General features: G+C 45.5%; 1 protein-coding gene across 4 annotated transcripts in view; it reads right to left on the bottom strand.

The window, feature by feature from the left end:
* The window catches only part of GATA3 (GATA binding protein 3), a 60,564-nt gene that overhangs the window by 19,865 nt on the left and 23,410 nt on the right, over nt 1-17,289 (bottom strand). For 2 of the 4 annotated variants that reach the window (XM_084809087.1, XM_084809088.1), the window contains exon 4: nt 4,246-4,391. In XM_084809087.1, the coding sequence (XP_084665213.1) occupies nt 4,246-4,391 (146 nt within the window). The remainder of the gene's footprint in view (nt 1-4,245; nt 4,392-17,289) is intronic. The other 2 variants (XM_084809089.1, XM_084809090.1) reach the window with 1 other exon arrangement.

Raw genomic sequence — 17,289 nt, 5'->3', positions numbered from 1 at the left:
TACTAGAAAATACACCAATTAGAAGTCCTACAGGCATTTCCTACCCTCAAAAGCCATTTTTGTGTGATGGTTCTCAGTAAAGGGCTATTAAGTTGTCCCACTGTTAATGTAGGGTCACAGCTTCCCCGTTCAAGGAAACAGCCGGAGTAAATTGAGGCGGCACCTTACTTGTATGTGTGTGATTTGTGTGAAAGGGAAATGGAGGTGGGCCAGGAAATTTAGACCTCTTTCTCCGAAGAGAAGCTTGAAGTGTCACATTTATTTTCGCTTGTGGTGGCATGTTGGTCTTCCTTAGAAGTCTGGCTTTTGTGGGTGTAAAATTCATCTGGGTTTCTGAGCAGCCCTTGGGCAAGGAGGCCCCATAACTGTCATGGAAGGGAGTGGAGATGTAGAAGACGGGGGACTCTTCTGCACTCAGGCAGCCCCCCCCCCAACTCAGAAAGCACCAGGAAGCTACTGCATACTGAGTCAGACCACGGGTCCATCTAGCCCACTATTGCCAGCATTGACTGGCAGTGGCTCTCCAGAGTTCCAGGCAGGATTCTTTTCCAGCCCTACCTGGAGATGCCAGGAATCGAACCAGGGACGTTCTGCATGCAAAGCAGGTTCTCCATCATTGAGCTACAGCCCCTTGCAGCATCCTGGCTGGGCAGACTACCAATGTCTTCCCTGGGTCCCTTTAAAAAAAACCAAAAACCCAGGCACCTGAACCTATCTGCCATTTTAATTTCCCACAATGTTCCTAACATAGCATTGCTCTGGGGGATTGTGGGAATTTTAAGTGGTGGCCCTCAGTCACCCAGTGTTGCTGCTGCTGGCTTGCACTGTGGTCAGGACCCACCAACAGAGAAAGGGGCCCACCAGTGTGCCTTTTGCCCAGGTTCCCCTCCAACCTGGCTGTACCCCACAGGGCAGGGATATCAAACACCTTTCAGACCATGGGGTGGATTCAGTTTCAAAGAAGCTCTGGGTAGGGGGGCGTGTGCAGAGCCAGTGGTGGACAGAGCCAAAGGCAGAAGGGGCAGAGCTAGGAATGTACGGATTTTGTAAAATTCATTAATGGATTGTCAGGTGCCTTCCGTTCCATCATCCGCTCATTGGCGGAATCAAATTTTTCCCAATTTCCTGAATTTGTGCAAATTTGCACTTGTGAAAATGCACAAATCCCCCCAAAATGTGCAGAACCCCCCAAAATGCGCAAATCCCCCCAAATGCACAGTTTCATGCTTTGTCCTAGGGGGAAATGCACATATTCAGCCAGTCTTTTTTTTATTTTATGTATTTTTCTACAACTACATTTGCGTAAAATTCCAGAAAGTGGGAAAAAAAACGGTCCTCAAGTCCACAGAATCCACGCGACCGGGAAAAGTCAGTCTGCTGCGGAATCCATGGGTTGGATTCATAGAAATCTGAACTTATTTGCTTCTGTTGCGGATTTCTCCAACATCCTTAGGCGGAGCCAACAGACAGGGATGAAATACTGAAAATACCAGCCTATTTTAGCTTAAAGCTCTTACTGTCTTCGGAGAGGCATTTCAGCCTTTTACAGTGGGGGAAAAAACTGCAAAGGCCAGGAAACCACTGAACAGTCAGCAGGGTTGAGTTGTGCTTCATTCCTCCTGTGCTCTCAGTGTGGTGGTGCTCTCCATTTCTAGAGGGGTAGCTGTGTTAGCCTCATGTAGCAAAAACAACAACAGGTCCTGTGTGCAATCAAGTGGGCCTCCAAACTAAATTTTGGCACTGGCAAATTCCGGCCCTTGCCAACCTTTAACGACAGCCCTCTTCAAATCCCAGAGGTAAACTGTAACGGCACACTTGGTTCCCTGCGGCTCCCATTCTGTTTTGTAGAAGACGATAAACCCGCTGCAATTTGGGATGCAGTTGCAGTTCAGTGGGGTGGGGGCATCTATGATTCTTTCCCCCAGAGACTGGGCAACCCAGCCTCAATGGAAAGAGGTTCTAGACCACATGTGGAGGGAGGGGGGAATATGCAGCACTGTGTACGGACTACACTGGGATGCATTTCTCCCTCACTCCAGAGTCACTCAGGTTCACCCCGCTCCCGCTCCACATAATGATTTACAGCACTTATTTATCCAAACAGCCCTTGTAACTCATCCAAAACATTTAGAAAAACAGATGTAGAAACAAACAAGCATCCCTTTTCCTTAGGGCCAAACAACATGGTACACGCAGTCAAGTGTAAATTTCCTCCAACTTTAAAAAAAAAATGTAATGAGAAGCAGCCACAAGAGGCGGCATTCTTGAACAGAGCATGGGCGGGTGGGGGTGGATGGGGGGTTACTGCTTAACCCTTTCCCCTCGGTCCAGTTTTCCACTCACATTCGTCCCCCAAGCTGCTTTTCACCCCAAGGGGAAAAGATACAGGGGTCCTCATATCTTCTTCCCTTGCAAGAAGAAATGCAGGTGGGAGAACACAGCAGAGACAGGTAGACAGCCAGGCACTGGAAGAATTCAGCCCTCCATCACTGAATCCACTTTGGATCTCAAGATGGGCCCTTCACTTCTGCTATGTAGGTCAACAGGGCAGACCCAAGTTTTCAGAACCAGGTGTACTGCCTTCCTGTCTAGTTTGCTCTTTCATTACTGCCAGCCAGTATCAATGACACGCATGTGAGAGCCAGCATGGTGTAGTGGCTAGAGTGCTGGACTGGGAGCTGGGAGATCCGGGTTCTAGTCCCCACTCAGTCATGGAAGCTCACTGGGTGACTTTGGGCCAGTCACTGCCTCTCAGCTCAACCTACCTCACAGGGTTGTTGTTGTGAGGATAAAATGGAGAGGAGGAGGAGGAGAATGTAAGCCGCCTTGGGTTCCTTGCAAGAGGAAAAAAGGCAGGATATAAATGCAATAAATAAATAAAGTGTGAATGGAGCCATCACCAGTCAAGTGACACAGTTAGAACCTTCATACCACCTCAAATGCATCCTCCATCAAGCGAGTCAGTTGATTTACGCACCTTCGTTCACATCTCAGCAAAGGCCGAGACAGCAAGCAGTGAGGAATCAGGTGATGGTCATGCACGGCTGAGCTAGCTCTATGACTCCCTGAAGCCAGCGGCTCTTCTACGAATGAACTATTTGCTCCATGGAGAACGTAGCGGTATGAAGGCATCCAGCCTGCTCACGTGAAAGCTAAAAGTGGGGAGGGGACATGGGCACAAATGTAAGCCCAGCCCCCAGCATCCCTCCTATAAAGCTAACAACAACACTGTTCGTGTCCAACTGGTGTGGAAGATACCCTGGTGTGTTCGTTTGTTTGTTTGTTTAAAATAAAATAAATAATTTTATTTTTTATTTTAAGGAGGAGGTTCACTTTTGCCAAGACAATTCATTGTCATTGCCACAGGTTGCAGGTCTCTCTCTCTCTCTCTCTCTCAAATATTTTATAGCAGAGATGGATAACTGTGGGAAGTCTGGTGGCCATTTTCACCCCCTGGATACCACCTGCAGGTTGCACCCCTACCCCCAAATAAAAAGTAATGAAACATTTAAAAAAAAATAAAAATGTTGACCCTTTTGGTGCTCTGTGGTCACTACAGACACTTTTTTAAAAATGTCTTTACCGAATTTGGGGGCAGTTGGGGCAGCAGGTTGCTGCACGTGGCCTGTAAGATCTTTGTTGCACACCCCTGTTTCATCATGAAGAGAAAGATGAACTAAAAACACCATAACTCTTTTAAGAGCAACAGATATAACTCTAAGGTACTGTGAACTTTCCGAGCTCCAGGGAACCCATCTCGGATGGCAACAGATGCACCGTTTTTTAACCACATGACACTTTCAGCTTTATAGAAACATGAGTTTGAAGAAATTCCACCCTTTTCACAATGAAACAAAGATGCTTTTTCATGCCTGCCGCATGCGTTATCTTTTTTTCCCCAAGCTCCCACTTCCTTCAACCACCACCCCCCTGGAAACCATTCAAGAAAATCATCACCCCTTACTTGATTAAAAAAAAAAATAGAATTAAAAAATTAAAAGAGATATATATAAAGACATAGAAATGGTACATAACTTGGCAGGCATAGTGAAAAAGGGGGGATGGGCTCTCTCAAAAACCCTCTTCTGTACAGACAGATAAGACTTTGGGCGGGGCTGCCCAGTTCTAGTCCCTCCAGAAAGTTCTCCATCTTGGGCTGAGGAAATTCAAAAACACAAGATGACAGGGAGGGAGAAAGAAAAGAAAATAAGAAGTTAGTGCAGTTTTGAGATTCAAGCAACTTACCAGCCTTCTCTTGGGTTTTATCAGGGGGCGGTTCTGCCCATTCATTTTATGATACAGTCCACAGGCGTTACAGAGATAATGCCCAGTGCCATCTCTCCTCCATAGTGGGGTCGAGGTAGCGCCACAGTTTACACACTCCCTGCCTTCTGGAAACAAGAGGGGACACAGTTCATTGAGGGACAGCACGGAGGGAAATGGGGAGGGGGATTGAAAAAGGTCTTAACAATCATCTAGGTCAACTTTCCCTTCCAACCTTCCCTGGCCAAAAGCCCCGTGTGTTGGGGAAACGTGAGATACAGAGAAGTCATTAGGGTTGCTGTCACGCCATTAAAGATTAACTGTCAATGCAATCCTAAACATGTCTACTCAGAAGTAAGTTCCATTGAGTTCAATGGAACATACTCCCAGGTAAGTGGATATAAGATCAGAGCCTATACAACATTTCACTGATTAATCCATTCGCTCTGCGTACATTTGCAGGAGAATGAAACTATGGGTTGGATCAAAACTGGATCATACTTAAAAGTAGACCTATTGAAATCAATGATACTAATGTTAGTCATGACTCATTATTTCAATGGGTTTACTCTAAGTATGATTAAATCTGGATCCAACCTAATATTTCTATAAGTAAAAAAACATATTACTCTCTTTGGGTTGTTGTTTTAAGACAAACGAACACATGTATCATGGAAGGCAGCATATTAGAAGGACAATGAGGGAAAAAGAGGGGACACCTCTTCCAAGATGGAGCTTGTCACCCACAGTTTTTGCATTAACAATTTAATCATATATTATATGTACACACAACACATACTGTCAAATTAATCAGAGATGGCATTTTAGTCAGTCAGAAGGTTTTTCATCAATCTAACCAATTCATCCCTTAATCTGACCAATTCATTGCTTAAATGCTGCAACCCTGTAAATAATTAGAACCTTCCAATTTCACCGCTTTGGAGGTCAAATTGCCATAGCAAAAGCTAATATACGGCTCAGTCCTATGTCTGTTTACTCAGAAGTAAATCCCACGGGGATCAATGGGAGAATTCCCTGGCATAGTCTTTGAATGATAGAACTTATTAACATTTTATTAATTCATATTTGTTTCCATTCCTAAACCATCCCTATCATAGAAATGAAAATAATAATCATAATCATAATTCAGGATTCGGATAGATACATACAATATCAAAACACTCAACAAAATAAAACCAGCAAGCTGAAATAGCCAATTGGAATGTAGGAGTTATGTCCAAACTAACTTTGACTGAATTTAGGAAAAGTAGGTGTAATGTGGATATTGATAAATACAGATGTTTCTCAGTGATGTAGTGGTGACAGAGGACAGACAATGATTTGTGTAAGGCAGAGATTTGGGGCTCACCTCACATGTTTTATGAGAGAGGTGGATTAAAGCAAAATATAGGCATATCAGTGAAATACAGGAAATTAAATGAAAGTTAAAGATCTCTAGGCCTTTCTAATCAATGGTCAAAATAAATAATAAATGGATGTAGACAGGTATGAAGATATATGGTGATACTGGTGAATATTTCACAGTGTACTGTGTATGAAATTCTGTGTATGAATTTTGAATGTTTATAATAGGTTGGAGCCAGATTTAGGGTGCAATCCTGTGCATGTTTAGACAGAAAAAGGTGCTACAACTCCCAGCATGGAGAATGGTTTTTTTCTGTTAAAACATGCATGGGATTATACCGTTAGTCATGCTTAGAGTGGACCCATTGATTCTGATGGGTCTTGTCTAAGCATAACTAAATCTGGATCCAACCCAATGTTTTGTTTATATATTTATGTAGTCTTCTATTATTTATGTTATTAATTATTAATTATTTATGTTATTAATTATTATTTATGTTATTAATTATTTATGTTATTAATACATCATCATCGTCACCATCATCATCATCATTATTGAGAAAATTGCCAGTTGAAAAATATACATTATATATAATTGGATTCAATTTTCTCAATGGCCAGGAAAATTATACAGAAAAAAATTAATCCATACAAGAAAGTGTCTACCCATAACCTCCAATATTTCACAGATGAAAATGCAGGCAACATACTTCTATTCTGTTTCCACAGGTCATCGCTCAAAGGTTCCCCCAACCGCCATCATATCTTGCTGAAGGGTCTGTTTGCAGTGGTGCCGTGAGGGCGGCAGGACTGAGGATATCGATGGCTACTTGTCGCAATGGCTAAATATATCATATATATATTACCTCCCATATTGGAGGCAGTATGCCTATGTATAACAGTTGCTGGGGAGCATGGGTGGGAAGGTGCTATTGCACTCATGTCCTTATGAGTCATGTCCCCGGGCTTCCCACTGAGGGAACAGAATGCTGGACTAGGTAGGCTTTTGGTCTGATTCAGTATGGCTCTTATGCTCTTATGGCTTTGGGGAAGATATCCAGGGCTCAGCAGAATGACCAGCAAGCCTGGCGTACCACATTTTGAAGTAAGTGAAGTAATACGCATTACCATTTAAAAAGATCCCACCTCCGTAAGACCATTAACATTAAGTCAAGACCTTAACTGCACCAGCATCTGCTTGGATCTGCTGTGTGCTGTATTCATTTACTCTGAAATTACCTGTCCTCCACTTACTTAAAAGCCAAGAAGTATCCCACCCCCTGCCCCCTTGTGTCAAAGATATATGAGAAAATAACATCTTTCTACAATATGTTATCAGTAGTTCAAAATATATCCCAGCATCTGCAAGCTAGAAAGAACAGACTATATGCACCATCTACATGGTGCTTTAGGCTTATTATATCACCACCACCGTCGCCCCATACTCAGAGATGTATCTGCCAGAAACCAGGGTAGGGGAATGACAATTTTAACAAGTCACACCAACAACATTTTGATAAGGCATCCCTCAAAGGCAAGGCCAAACAAGGGATGTGGACTGTCCCTGGTAAATAGTTGGAATTAGGGGAATTTAGGAAACTAGCTGGAACTTACGCTTCCCCAAAAAGAGGAAATGCATCACCAAAAAAAGAGAGAGAATAGGATGTGGATTTCAGTCAAACATGCATACATTAATTGCGTGTGCGCACGCGTGCATATAAGAGAGAGACAGAGAGATCTTAGAAAAGATTAACAAAGGAGCCAGATAGATTCTCTAATCCAGCCTGTCCTGTCCATAAAAAAGGACATAACTAAAACTTCACTGAGTCGATAGATGAGACGAAGTTTATGAGGTGCTTTGGACAGCATTTTAGACTGTATTTACATTGCTACTGCAATTAGTAACTGCATTTTCACAAAGTCATCCTGTCTTCCCCTGTCGTCTTTCTCACTGTTGAAATTTAGATTGGAGACTCCATGGGGCAGGGAGCTGCCTTTCTTTCCTAATGCCACCCTGTAATGCTTCATGCATATTTATGGTGGTACCATGCTGTTTTTAATTTTTCGAAATGTTGTTGCATTTTATTCTTGTTATGGTTTTTATAGTAAACTGCCTCAAGAACTCACTGAGTGCAGGAGTGATGAAAAAAATGCCTTGAATAAATAAATATATCAAATAAATAAATTATTACTACTGCTGCTGCTGCAACTGGAATATCTCCGATATATGTCCTTCACATTCTTAAGAGCCTCCAGTAAAGCAGATTCCACAATCTGTCATGCCACCTTTCCCCATTGCCCATTAGCTGATGTGCCCCCATCAGTGTAGGGCACACACACTGTCCAGGTAGGGTGGCCATGTGCCCAACTTTACAGAGGACAGTCCTGTACTTGAAGGGCTGCCCAGTTCAAATCCAGTGTAAAGATGAAATGCCATAATAAGGATGAGCAGGGGTCGTAAAGTTACCCATCGACAGCAAGCAACCGGACAGCAGACTGAGCACCAGGCACACAGGTCACCTGGTTGCAGTCTTCCCCACTATAGTGAAATGTACTGAATTTCTAATTAAATTACAGTCATCATTTCTAAATTTGAATCTCCATGTGAGCTGGACCTCACTAGCCTGCACAAATGTTATGCAAATCAGTTTTCTGTTTTGTCTTCGTTTTTGGTGCAAGGTGGGCCAGCCTACCACAATGTTTAATCTATAGAGCCGGCATCAAGGGTGGGCATGGTTGGGCACCTGCTGAGGTCCCGCAACCCAGCAGGGGTCCACTGACAAAACTCATTCCTCCTCTTCACCATTGCAACCTGGCTTGTTCACTTGCCTCTCAGTCTGGCCCAGGCAACGGTGGAGGAGGAGGAGGAGATGTCACTGGCGACTTGCTCCCTGGCTCTCTGCCTGTCAAGCAAGCAAATGGGAGCAATGATGAGAGAGAGGATGAGAAGCAATGACAGCTGATGACACTGGCAGTGAGATGGTGGACTCCCCAAGGGAAGGGGCCCATTGAGGGTGTCTTGCCCAAGGGCCCTTTGAAACCTGGAGTCAGCACTATTAACCTACATAACCATACTTAAACCCACTGCTTCTTGTCTTATCTCTGTTTGAATCTATCTCCTATGATGTTGGTTCTTAGCTGGCGCCTACCTCCCAGGGTACGAAGTATGGTCTCCCAGCACAGACATACAATTGAGATCTAACCATTTCAATGGCTTTTGAAAGCAGCCAAGCAACCTTGCCCCCCGCAAAAAAAAGTCCACAAAATCCTGCACCAGTGCTACATCAAACCAGAACCCCATGAGAAAACGTAGCTTCCCTGCTTGTTAATTAATATAAATACGTTGAACCGTGCAAAAACGGAGCAGCAAATGTCAAAGCCAGAGCCAAATCAGGCTTACGCTGTTTTCATGTGTGAGATTAAAAAGCACCTTTCAGCCTATGCATTATTGGTGCCTCATGTCGATGCTGTTAATGCATGCGGAATGCAGAAGAATGCATACATTTTATTCATGCACGTTTTATGTTTGCTTTATAGACCAACTGGTGTGTGAAAAAGCTCAGGGTCAAGCCAGGTTAACCCATGGCAAGATTAAGCATCTTCCTGGGGTGTTTGTTCGTTTTGGTCTTAATACATTTGGGAAGAATGTATTAGTACAAATCACTAAGAATGAGTATAAATGGGAACATGCATGTGCTAGAGCAGCCATCCTCAACCTGGTGCCCCCCATATCCATCACATTTCCCATCACGGCCATGCTGGTTAGGGATGATGAGAACTGTAGTCCAGCACATCTGGCAAGCAGAGAGTTGGGGGGGAAAGGCTGTGCTAGAGTAATTGGTTTTACTTGTGACATGAGGCAAGGGGTATGGACTTGAATGAGAGCTGGCATGGTGTAGTGGTTAGAGTGTTGGACTAGGACTGAGGAGACCAGGGTTCTAGGCCCCACTCTGCCATAAAGCTCACGGGGAGTCTTTGGGCCAATCACTGACTCTCAGCCTACCCAAAAGTCTGTCTAGTCCAGGGATGAGGAAGGTGTGTTCCTCCAGATCAGGCATCAAAGAGAGCTCCAGTTACTGGGTGGTATAGAAATATAATACGTATATACATACATGGTAGGAATGGTTGGGCACCTGCCAAGGGCCCACACCCCAGCAGGGGCACACTTTTGTCTTCTTCTTTGGTAACGCATTTCCTCTTTTTTGGCAACGCAAAGTGGGCCACCCTACCCCAGTGTTTAATCTACAGGGTCAGCATTAAGGGTAGGCATGGTTGGGCCCCTGCTGAGGTCCCACACCCTAGCAGGGGTCCACTGACAAGAGCCCCCTGGACATGCTCCTCCTCTTCTCCATTACAACCTGCTAGTTCGCCTGCCTCTTGTTCTGGCCCAGACAAGGCTGGTGTTTGCAAGCTAAATGTGTGCATTTTAGCGCTCTGTAGCTGCTATGGAGCACCAGTGTGTGTGTGTGTGTGTGTGTGTGTAAAGAATGGCGGGGAGGCAGCCTTCAGGCAGCATGTTGTCAACTCCTAGATTATACCAAGCCTGGCCTTGCTCAGTTTCAACCTAAACTAGCTGCCCTCCATTTTATTTTTGACATCAAATCCTTTCTAATGGGAGCGATAAGATTTGTAGCTCAGACCTAGGCATGTTTACATGGAAGTAAGCCTTCATGTGTCCAACGGGGCTTGCCCCCATCAGATCACAGGCCCATCAGATCACAGCCTTAATCGGTAAATAATTCCACTAAAGCTTCAGTTGATCGGTGGGAGGCAATTTTAATTGGTGGGCTTGCAAGTTAAGGACGCTCCTGTTTATTTTATCAGGCTATTTTGGGACCCTCATCGGAAATGGAAAAGGAAGTATGAACACTGCCCTTTGCTTCTAACAGTAAGTGAGAGCTTTTGTTTTAGAACTGTACATTTTCTCATGCTTGATTAGTGGGGGGAAATCACCTTAATAGAGGGTTAGTAATGTGGAAGTTTATTTAGATTTCATTGATTTAATTTATCAGTTAAAAGGCAGATGGGAGCATTAACCCCCAGAATCCTTTTACTTCCGAGACAAAGCAAAAGATGTGGAAATAACTGGCATACAACTCATTATAAACACATTTTAAAAGGGCAGCAGGCCAAAGACCTGGTAGGACACTGTTGCCGTAGCAGCAGTGCTGGAGCATCCCGTGAGTAGGCCAAAGCCTTCTGGAGGTGATCGTGTAGAGCTCATGTTTGGGGAAAGTGCCCTTCCTGGGCTGGGTCAAACTTTTACAGAGCAATGATCAATGGAGCCTGGTGGCTCCAATGTCAGTGGGGCGGGTTTCAGTCAGAACTCAAAAGGAGCTATCCGAGGTGCTCTGCATCAGACATCAGAGCCCCAGCCTCCACTGGCCATGACCCCCTTTGTGCAGCAAAGTGGAGTCCTGCCCTTCCATAAAATGCTCAGGCTTCAAGTTGACAGCCTGGAGAATTGTTTTCCCGTGGAAGCTGCTAAAAGACCTGATGAGACTTGTGAGAGGGAGCCACAGCGCAGTGGCCGAGGAGGAAGCCTCGCGTCCTTCCCAGAGAGAGATGCAAAATGGTCACTGAGCAAGGAAGGGAACAAGTCTGTCAGCATCGTGCAGGTGCTCAGCTACCAAAGAGCTAGCGTTGCCCTGAGCCAATACGCATGGGGCCCTGACATCAGCAGGCCACACGGGGCACCTGACAGAGCCACCTCCTGACTTCACTGATGCCCCACATCTCCCTCTGGAAAGGACCCTCCCTCTCACCACTTCCACGCCATTTATGGGCTCTTCTTCCAGCGCCTTGCCAGCCATTTCAGGAAAATGGTTCTCCAAGTTACCAACTTGCAAGCCCAGCTAACACGCACCTAAGGTGACTTGCCAGGTGGGTAGGCCACATGGAGGCTCATATATGCATCAGCTTGATGTGTGAGATCTTCTCCCCACTCGCCCCTTCTTTTTCTTTTCTTTTCTTTTTTTGAGGGGGAAGAATCACATGCCTCCAGAAGGACCACGCACTTCGCACGCTACCTGAGGCGTGCAGTGGATGGGGGAGGCTGTGTCCACCACACAAAGAATGCAAACTGGTCCCCTGCTACACAGTCCCATGTGACTCAAATATCCATGCAATATTTGGTCCCAGGACATAGTCTGAAGGCACGCCTTGCTGAAGCTAAGGAGGTCAGTGCTTGGAGGGGTGACCGCCTGGGAACTGCGTGTAGCCACACTGAGTTCCACGAGGGAAGAAAAGTGGGATATAAATGTAATAAAATACATCAATAAAATATGTGTACAAAGGGGCAAGACGCATTGCTGCGAGATGCAGAGGAAGTGTAGGGCAGGGGCGGACAGCCTTTAAGCCGCCAGCTGGAGCCAGGCGCAAAACCGTGGCTGAAGGAGGACACAGTGTGCCTCTGAGCACATGCTCAGCCCAGGAATTTATTTTCAGTACCAGAACTGGATCTCACACACCAGATCCTCTCCCTCACAAATCTGCTCCTGTTTCTCGCCAAGCGTTCTTGATTTTAGCAGCCTCAGGGCCAAAAGAGACCCGGCTTTAAATTCACATCTAGCATCTATGTGGGTTGTTTTTGTTTGTTGTGTTTGTTTACTCTAGAGTTGGTGCAGCGCAGGGCCCGAGATCTGGATCAGGACTCTAGGATGGGAGGTAGGAGGGCATTTAAGATACAGATTAGGGGGACCTACTCAAGAGTAAAAATGGGGGGAAAGACATAGCTGCTAGATATAGATTTAAAGTTATGTCTGTTTTGGCTCCAGTGGTGCAGTTAGGGTTGGACTTCCAGGCCGAAGTCCAGGGCCCCGCAGCCTTGTGGGTGCTCAAATGACCACCCAGGGAATGTAACATCAGCACTTGGGCCACAGTAGGCACACAAGAGCCCATCAGGGCTAACGCTGGTCACTTTTATTTTTCACTTATAAAATAAAATTATTTTATTTAAAAATAATACGTCCTTTCGTATTATTTTTAAAAACATCTTCTTCTCGGCAGACGGCCGACCAGGCACATACATCGTTACAGATGTTCGTTTTATTCTTTTTTACTTTTAATATATGTTATCCTTTTCTACAACGAATTGGTGCTTATTCTCAAGCAAATGTGTTTAGCAACAGGGCAGCAGAAGGAAACTCTATTTTACTCCTACAGTCATGATGATGCTATGATTTAAGTCAGTTCAAAATGTGAAACTGCACACGCTCAGACTATCTCTTTTTTTATCCGGGCTGGCAAACAAGAGATTTTTAAAAGGGTTTCGTTGGTTTTTTGTTTTGCTCTAACGTGTCAGGAATGTAAAAACAGTTGCAAAGCACGGAATAACGGGGGGGGGTGGTGCAGGAAGAGAATAGAAAGGTTCATTGTGTGCTTCATAAAACCCACCACCACAACTGGGAAGGCCATTAAATCCAAAGAGCAGCACCACAGTTCAGCTCTCATTTAGGAGGAAAAGGGGTTTTTTGCTGTGGCTATTGTTAAACTATTGGGAGTCGGAAACCTGGTTCATCTACTGCAAATCACCCAGAAATCTACCAGTAGATCCTGGTCTACCTTCTGCCTCTCCCTGTCCTAAGGAATGGTCCCCCTGCAAAAATGACTCATCCCACTCTTAACTCACACATGCCCTACTTGCAGTACTTCATTTCCCAAATACATTGCACATGGGAAACAGGCACAAAAGCCAAAGAGCGCAGCCACCAAAACAGCCACCCAAACGAGTGACCACATCCCAAAAAGCTGTTCATTGTTTATTTGGCACACAACACAAATCCTTACAGAGATGTGAGCTTCACAGCACAATCTTATACATGTCTACTCAGAAGTAACTGCAATCTATTTCAACAAGGCTTAATCCCGCTGGCAAGTGAATAGAGCATTGCAGCCTCAATGACTTGAATGCATTTGAGACATTGATGTGTACATCTCTCAGAGATCTCTGCAAATATTTTGATATACCATTTTAAAATACATATACCTCCTGAAGGCCCTTTTGGCTGACCTGTGTTGGGCTCCAAATAAACAATTAACAGCATCTTGAGACATGGAAGCCAGGCCTTTCCCCCGGCAGACTCTACTTTGCCCTTCCTTTGCCACATCCCCCAATATGTGTCTAATGTCATCACAGGCTCCATGCCCTATGTCCAGTCAAATATATTTCATGAGACTTGCCTGATTTTGACCAGAGTACAATGGTAGATGCACTTGTGTTTAGGGGCGTACGGAATGTGTAAAATCTGTTCCATCTGTGTTTCACTGATTGTCAGGCACCTTTCATTCTGTCATCTGCCCATCAACGAAATTGATTTTTTTACTTCCCAAATTTGCACGAACTCGCATTTGCGCAATTTTGCACATGTGAAAATAAACAAAATCCCCATGCTTTAACCTATGGGGGGAAATGCAGATTTTGGCTGGGTTTTTATATTTTGTGTATTTTTTATGATGAAATTTGCACAAAATTCAGGAAGGTTAGAAAAGCAGTCCACAGGCCCACGGAATTTGCCCAATGGTGGAAAAGCTGGTTCGCTGCAGAATCCACAGGTCAGATTCATGAAAATCCAAACTCATTTGGGTTGATTATGGATTTCTCCAACATCCCTACTTGTGTTCACTCAGTAGAACTTCTGAGGGCTTGTTTGTTTCCTCCATTGAACAGCAGTTCCCTAGCCCACTATTATCAAAAGCTGCTTCTGAAACTGGCCCAAATTTCAAAAGTAGTTGGTTGTGCAGTATGGGGGAAGGGTAACTGCAATTCAAGGAAAAGGAGATCAAAAGCCCAGCTGGATATGTAGCGCTAATTACCCAATATTCTGGATTATGGTCTTTATCTTCTTTGTTGTGCTGCTTTAGACATGAAGAGTTTTGACTCTATGGAATGCCTAGACTAGCCTTCCCCAACCAGGTATCCTCTAGATGTGTTGGACTACAACTCCCATAATCCCCAGCCAGGATGGATGATGGGGTTGTTTCAATCCATCTGGAGAGCACCCTGTTAGAGAAGGCTGGTCTAGTTGGAGAAGCCTGGCTGAAAGCAGGGATAGGGGTGGGACAATTTGGCCTGCCATGGTGGCCAATCCAGACTGTGGGGCCTTAGGGAACCTCCCCATCCCTGAAGCCCCGCTCCTGGGCTAGTCTAACATTGTGTTTCCCAACAGTGGCCAATCAGCCATCCTCTGGAAGCACACCAAGATATGGGGGTGCTGGTGTTTATCCCCAGCATATAATATTCAGAGATAATCTGCCATGGTATATGGAGGTTCATCTTAGATATTGCAGTTAATAGCCATAGAAAGACCTTTCCTCCATGAATTTGTCTCAATCTTGTTTTAAAGCCATTTTGGCTAGTGGCCATTGGCTAGTGGCTAGTGACATTCTGCACTAGTGAATTTAGTACACTCCTGACACAGTGTGTGGAGTTGTCTTCCCATGTAGAATTTGCAGGGCAGAGCCATAAAGACCATGCTAGAATTCTCCTTGCAATTTGCCCTTGGGAAAAAGCAAGATGCATTTTGTCTTCTGAATATTTTTCAATATGTGTTCCATCACAGAAATTGTTCCAAAACATTCCTGAACAAAAACATTACTCTGGAATCATCCCTCACTCTTTCCTTCTTCCAATATCTCTGCCTCTGGTCACACCCTACCCCTCCCAGGCCTCTGGAATCCTAGCTTTCACTTGGAGCATGAACATTTTAAATGTATTACTTGCCCCTTGAGTGATTTCAACCAAACAAAGAAACAAATCACAGCCACATCCATCCCAGTTGCTTCTAGGGCTTCCAGAGGTCTCATTTTTCTTGAAGGAACATCCAATATTTTTTTTAGAAGAACTTCCATGATTCCAGAGCAAGAGCCCTCTTGAAGATAATGGAGGTTTCTTTCAAATACTCCAGGCATCGTCACACCACAGGGTCCCTTTTGTCTCACCATTTGATCTGCCTTCACACAACCCATCGCCCCATTTTGCTCTCCACAACACATGACGATTCTTTCCCTCGACAATTATACCTCAAAAAGAGTGGCAGCTGTCAAGACAGAATGCTACCGAAATGGGACACCACGAAGGAAACCGCTTTCCAAGATCTAAAGGGGGAAAGCACAGTTCATGGGTTCTCCACCCAAGGCATAATTAACCTGTGGAATTCACTGCCGCAAGAAGAAACAGTGGCCACTCACTGGCTTAGCGATGGTGCCCATCAGGCCCTGCTTGTGGGCTTCACAGAAGCATCTACCATGCCACAGCTGGAGACAGAATCAGGGCCAGCATCAAGGCTGAACACCTGCCAAGGGCCCACACACCGGCAGGGGCCCACTGACAGGAGTCCCCTAGACTTGCTACTCCTCTTCACCAATGTGAAGTACACACACAGCCAGTGTGGTGTAGTGGCAAGAGTGTTGGACTAAGAGCTGGGAGATCTGGGTTCTAGTCCCCACTCGGCCATGGAAGCTCACTGGGTGACTTTGGGCCAGTCACAGACTCTCAGCCCAACCCACCCCACAGGGTTGTTGTTGTGAGGATAAAATGGAGAGGAGGGGGAGAATGTAAGCCGCCTTCGGTTCCTTGCAAGAGGAAAAAAGGCGGGGTATAAATGCAATAAATAAATAAATAAATGTGACCTGCTTGTGCACCCACCCCTCATTCTTGCCCAGGCAAAGGTGGTGGTAAGAAGGACAGCAGCAGATGGTGCTGAAAGCTGGCTCTCTGCCTTGTCAAGCAAGCAAATGGTTCTAATGCTGAGGAAGAGGAACAAGAGCAGCTGGCAACAACGGCGGTGAAAAGTGAGACTCAGCGAGGGAGGGGGCCCAGTGAGGCTGTCTTGCCAAAGGGCACCCCAAAACCTGGAGCCAGCACTGAAGAGGACATTGGGCTGATTGAGGTCCCCAGATGGCATTGGACTACAACTCCCACCATCCCCACACTGGATGGGGATGATGGAACTTGGAGATGGACCCTGGGTATAGTCAGGCAGGACTCTTCTTATGGCTCTTCTTATGGCAGGGCCAGCCCGAGACATTATGCTCCCTGGCGTGGAGCAAGAAATGCCAAGGGGCAGCCCACCATCAGGCCAAACAAGGGATTTTGGCCACCAAGGCCAAAAATCCCACAAGCACCTCTTCCCCTCCCTGGTGCCCCACCCCGTCCTAATCTGACACATCAATCCAGCCTTCCCCAACCTGGTCCCCTCCAGATGCACTGCATTGCAACTCCTATCATTCCCAGCTAACATGGCCAGTGCAGTCCAACACATCTAGAGGGCACCAAGTTGGTTGCAAGCTGCACTAAGGACTCCACCACACTGGCTGTCTGTGATTTTCTATGTAGGATGGCAGGATCAAACGCTAGTTTGTCAAGTCAGCCCATTCGTGGGACTGATCCACCATCCATTCAAGTGAATAAGATTCTTTCCGTTCCCTTCCAAAACATCTTCCACAGCCTCTCAAACCACACTGAGCTTCTTCTCCTTTGAGGTGAGACTGCCCAATTAACATTTCATGAACGTCTGAAGGGAGGGGGATCTGGATTACAGCTGCGCTCCTTCACTCCCAGTCATGTCTTTCTGCATCAGAACTATGTTGACAGGCCACAAAACATGGAGTTGCCGATTGAGGTAAGAACATCAGAAGAGCCCTGCTGGATCAGACCAAGGG

Source organism: Heloderma suspectum, chromosome 7 (genome assembly GCF_057233095.1).
Source record: "Heloderma suspectum isolate Gila_16-S chromosome 7, 16-S_ref, whole genome shotgun sequence".
NCBI lineage: Eukaryota > Metazoa > Chordata > Lepidosauria > Squamata > Helodermatidae > Heloderma > Heloderma suspectum.
This window is presented reverse-complemented; position numbering and strand designations above follow the sequence as displayed.